The sequence below is a fragment of the Gavialis gangeticus genome, unplaced genomic scaffold, assembly GCF_001723915.1.
Source record: "Gavialis gangeticus isolate Ggan-Ray unplaced genomic scaffold, GavGan_comp1, whole genome shotgun sequence".
In the NCBI taxonomy this organism is placed as follows: domain Eukaryota; kingdom Metazoa; phylum Chordata; order Crocodylia; family Gavialidae; genus Gavialis; species Gavialis gangeticus.
In genome coordinates this window covers 37,058,035-37,063,540 of record NW_017728995.1, presented here as the reverse complement: position 1 = coordinate 37,063,540, position 5,506 = coordinate 37,058,035, and the positions used below count along the sequence as shown (strand labels likewise).

At 42.7% G+C, this 5,506-nt stretch overlaps 1 protein-coding gene across 13 annotated transcripts in view; it reads right to left on the bottom strand.

Moving 5' to 3' along the window:
* Window positions 1–5,506, bottom strand: part of DLG1 (discs large MAGUK scaffold protein 1) — a 317,929-nt gene that overhangs the window by 160,781 nt on the left and 151,642 nt on the right. For all 13 annotated transcript variants that reach the window (XM_019503520.1, XM_019503521.1, XM_019503527.1 and 10 more), the window contains one exon: window positions 3,382–3,435. In XM_019503520.1, the coding sequence (XP_019359065.1) occupies window positions 3,382–3,435 (54 nt within the window). The remainder of the gene's footprint in view (window positions 1–3,381; window positions 3,436–5,506) is intronic.

The following is a 5,506-nucleotide window of genomic DNA, read 5'->3' as shown; positions in this document are numbered from 1 at the left end:
AGGGGTGGAGATCGTCCGGACCAGCTGATTTGAACACGTCCAGTCCCTCCAGAAGTTCCCTGACTAGATCCTCCCTGACCCCTGGCCTGAGTGCGCCTCCGTTGGGGCCTGAGGGGGGCCAAGGGTCAGGGAGGATCTAGTCATATCAACCTGTGCACATTTTAATCCATCTGTGTGTTCCCATAAAAGGTGTCTTGGTTCCTTAAACATGCATTTTCACACCCTAACACTTGGCCTTGGACTGCTGGCTGGAATAGTGCCCAATACAAAGGAACACCCAAAGGAATCTGATCCCAGCTGAAAGGGCCTGCAGCGAGACACTGTTTTTTAATTGGTAACTGAGCAGTTCAGGAAAAGGATCAAAACCATGGCAGCCACTAAAGACACGCTGGGGGGGAAACAAGAAAAATAGGAGACAGCATGGAGCAGACTGAGAACCTGGGCATCCAGGTCCTGGGTACACAGCACAAAAGGCACCAAGAAAATGTCCAGATTGTAGGCAACGATGCAAGGGGTGAAAGACAGAATCACTATACCCATAGGGCTCAGCAGCGCTGCAAGAAGTAAGCTCGAACACATTTAGTGAAAAAGCAGGGAGACAACTGCAAAAGGAGTAAGGTATCTGCTAAGTATGCCCTTAGCAGACCCAAAGCATTGTAAAATACATATGCTACTGAGAGCAGCTAACAACCATTCAACAGCTGCATTTCTAACCAAGGCAGTGTATCAAATGACCAATTTGATATAACTGAGAAGACAGAGCAGACACCAATGGCGCTGCCCATCCTTCTAACAACATACAAGGGCATATTGCAAGATAACGAATGCCTGGAGGACATGGCTGCACACGCAACCACAAGACTACTGAAAGCACCAAGATCTACTCATCACAAAAGAAGAAACCGGCAAGCCTGCAAAGAGGTGAAATCGTGACCTATACAACTGAAGCAGTTGTCAGGTGTGTAAAGATGAAAGGGAGACTCTTACTGCCTCCTGAAATCCACAACTGCCCCTGAAATAAGGCTGGAAGGGACCTGCTCACTAGGAGCAGGAGGAATAGAACAGGCAGAGCCAGTGACTGCCCCCATTCGGGCGGTGAGCGTGTGCTGGGAGGGTGGCCAACAAGGAATCGGCACCACGAGGCTGAAGTCGCACTGCATGCCAAGCATCAATACAAGGTGCTGGGGGGGGGGGCTTTCTGAATCTTGGTAAGTTCTTATCTCAATGTCTCTCTGTGGCAAAGAGGCCCAGTTTAAATGCTCCTTGTGCGAACAGGATTTTCTTTTCCCGATTCGGAATTCGCTACTGCTCTATTTCCATGAAGGCCCCTTGTCCTTCTGTTGCAAAACAGGAAGAAGAAAAGTTAGTCTACTTTCTGAATTCCATTTGTTAGTCAATGCACTTCTCTCTCCTACTCTTGCATCTCCTTGCAAAGGTAATGGCGTCTCAGTCTTTCCAAACTCTCTTCACAGAGTCTCTGTGGTTCCTCACAATTTTCTCTAGACTTGACTCAACTAACAGTTTAGGTAGCTCCTAATCTTGCTCCCTCACTGGGTATGGAACGGGAGTTTAACAATGGACATGCCAAGCACTAGACTTAAACCAGACCAGTTCTCCAACCATACAGTAACAGCTCAAGTGGAAGCAGACAGGCTGCTCCAGACCAAAGACAAAGACGGAGATGAAAGGAGAGAGCGCTGCAGAGTGGTGGCAGACAGATAGCTAAGAAAAGCCTGGCCAAGGTCAGGATCAACATGATTTAGATGTGGTCGTGTCCATGATCCAACCTGATACAGAAGAGTCAGAAGCAGCAAAGATGGATTACACTCAGGTTACCAGTTAGTGACTTGAATCTATACATTTCTTTGACATATAAAATTACTACAAATGTCATAAATGAACTTAGGACAACCAAAGCAAATGTAGAAGTGCTACCTCTGATGAGCTGAAATGTGAAGTATTTAAGTCCTTTTTGCTTTACTATTAGGGACAGATTCAGCTTATGCTCTGATTGCTACCCCACCCAGGACAATGTAGGGCACCATCTTAGCTGAAAGTAGCTTGGCTTCACCCTTTTGCAAGCTGCAGGAGGCAGCAAACATTTTGATGTAGGGCACCTTTGCTAGGGATTGCTGTTGTTTCAGTCCCATTGAAAGCAATGAAAGAGAATCTCCAATTTAAAATACAGCAGTTCCTTTGTGAAGGATTCTGTAAAAGAAAAATTTTCAGCATCTCTGATGATAGATCAGCTTTTGGCTGCAAAGCATAATGTCAAAAATGCCAGCAAACTTTAAAACAAGTCCTCAAGAGTGGTCCGCATACAAAAGTTTAAGTGAGCTAACTGTATGTGAATTTCAAAGCTATTTCATATCAAAAACAATTAAGAGGAAAAAAAAGTACAGCAGTAACAGCTACATTTCTTTAAAGACCCATTTTTAACCAACTACAACTCAAACTAATGAATTTACTTGTACATTTTCTGCTAACTCATTCTGCATTCAAAAGGAGTAATCAATATCATTTGAAAGACATTTGCTGTATTCTTCAAAAACAAACTGATTAAATCCCAGCTTTAAATGCAAAATTTAACTCAGCCTTACATACAGAAGCAGATTTGAACTCCCTGCCCTAGTAAAGATGCACTTTAGTTCAGCCTCATTTCCAATCCTTTGTACTAGTTACTCATTTCAAGCGCTTGGCAAGGCTAACATCATGCTGACGCACACCTTCCCAGCACTGAACACATCAGTACAAGCACTACTTTCTGAAAAATGAGGATAGTTATATAAAATCTGGCATTGGTATGCTACTCTAAGAAAGCATTTCTATTTAAAAATTAGCAGCAATTGGAACTACACTTATTAAAGAAACAGGTTAGAAACAATTCAGCGTTCAAGAAGATCTGTTTTCCATTGCCATGTATGAGAACTGGGCTTGAATCTTCAGTTTGAGATCTGTTTTATTTACTTGATGAAACACATTGCATAACAGCTATTTAAGGACTGAAAAGAAAAAAGAAAAAGAAAAAAGCTTACCACTATAAGAGAGTCACATGACACGAGGCAAAACGGCCTAATGACTCTGTTTCATCTTGTGGAAGAAAACACCAAAACAAATACTCAGACAGTAAATGCTATTTGAGCTATACAACTAGTATTCTATTGCCTCTGAACAATCAAGAGAAATTTAAGTTAACTGGATTTTGTAACATATGAGACTGAGGAGGATGGCAGCTCATGTTCTGCAAGCTACAAAGCAAATGCTATCCTGGAGTCATGATACATGCCTCCTCATTGTAATGACAGAACTAAAGATAATCAATCAAGCATTAAATATTTTGTTGTACAGAGACATGAGAGTTGAAAGCAAATGTAAACTTACGTATGCTGGAGTCTCCAAAGCATCTGTATTCACCAGTACTGGAGGGGGATTTGCCTTTAAAGGAAGAATTTTAAAATATACGTTGTGAAAAGTATGACTCAGAGGAGGCAGTACAAAAGGACAATTAGTTTATAATTCTTAACTTCCATATGATTTGCACCAAGCCCCAGAGTTGTTAAAAGGCACAGTCAAGGATGAGAAGCTCAAAATTTCACTTCTTTCAAAAAACAGCACCTTATTTCATTTCCTTCCATCTGTCTGACCAGAACAAAGTGCTACCTTTCTACAAACTCCTAAAAAAGCTACCACACACTTTAAATCAAACAAGCTCATCTGGTTATTTGACTTTTTCAGCATTCCTTAAAAGAAAAAAAATATCATATCAAATCACTATGTCAGTTAAACAAACAGACAATTTCCGTAGCTGAATTGCATAAGACATAACGTTCAAACATTAGTTTACCAACCCAAACCCTAGGTGTCTTGCTCAATAGGTGCCTATTAGATGGAGCCATGGCTGTTACACTTTGACCTAAAAACATCCTGTAGTAAATGGGCAGCTTCTGCAGAAAATGGAATCAGCAGGGATAAAATATGCAAACACCAAGTTAGCTCTTCCACACCCATGTATAATGCTTCTACGAATATCACCTACTGTGAAGACAAAGGTCTTTGGGTAAATCTGATATCTTTCATTAGACCAACTCAAATAGTTGGAAAAATTCTTCTTTGCAAGCTTTTGGGTATAAACATCCTTAGTCAGGCTAAGGAAGCCTCTGCAGTTCGTGTGTGCTCTTCTGGGATGGGATGAATAGTAAAGCAGCCAGAGGCTGGGCAGGGCTGCCTGCAAGACAGGCAGTCAGTGAAGATGTAAACTGGGGAGTCAGTGGGTGACAGACAGTTTGCAAGGGGGAGGTAGCTGGTAAACAGCAGAGAGGTACCTGGGGAGTTAGATGTTAGGTAGCTTACAATGTGTCATAAATCCAATGTTTATATTTAGTCCATGATTTTTAGTATCCATTAACCTGTTGTGAACACCTTCATGGGTTTGCAGACACAATTCAAAATACAGTTGGCATACTGTTAGATCTGCAGATTGGCAGCATACCATTAAACACAGGCCTCCTACTTTAGAGCATCTATTAACTACATGATTGACTGTAAAGTACTCTCTTTATGAGAAGACAATATTTTTTATTATTATAATTTTAATGGCCAGAAGTTAAAGGACTGTAATAAAAGATGACAGCAGTAAATGAATTATACAGTCCTATGAGGATGTGAAGTTTATCAGTCCATTCAAGTTTTGCATATCCTCCTCTGTATGCTAACATGAGACTTGCTTTAAAAACCTGCCTCTAAAATTAGTGGTTTAAAAACCCCATAAGCTCTTTTTGTAGTTTTGTTTTTAATCCACGTGTATATGATATTTATAATATTAAATGGACCAGAGGTTTATTTAAAATGCTGCGCTGGTCACCCAGACTATCAGAGTAATCCTGACAAACATCACATGCTACTTCATAGGCACTGCCACACCAAATGAGACCAGTGCTCAACTTAAGTCTAGCACTGTCACAGAAAATGGCCTGCACCAGATTCTTCAGGCATGAAATCCCCATAAGAAACAGTAAGGCTGTGTGACGCTTCAGTAGTCAATTCAATTCAGAGGAGATTTGGCCCGATTCAGGGACCAAATCTCCAAACTGAATCAGGAGACCAATTAACAGCTCCGAATCTATTTGAAGCATCCGAATCAATTAGGAAAAATATTCAGAAAAGATCTGGCAATTTGGCCATAGACTAAGCAGGCAGCTGACAGGGCTGCCTCCAGCTGGTAAGTCTGTTGGGGTTGGGGGAGGGAGGGACTGGGGCTGGGACAACGTGCCCAGCCCCGGCAGAGGACGCAGGACTCGGGGAGGGGGACAGGGTGACACTGGATGCAAGCATGGCAGCACTAGCAGTGGGGGCTGTGCCCTGCTGCCGCTTGCCCCCTTCTGCCCAGAGTGAGCCACGTCTGCATCCTGCCCCGGCTGGGCAAGCAACAGGAGGGCAGAGCCCCCACTCCTAGCGCTGCTGTGCCTGCATCCCGTGCCCCACTGTCCCCATGAGTCCTATGCCCCCC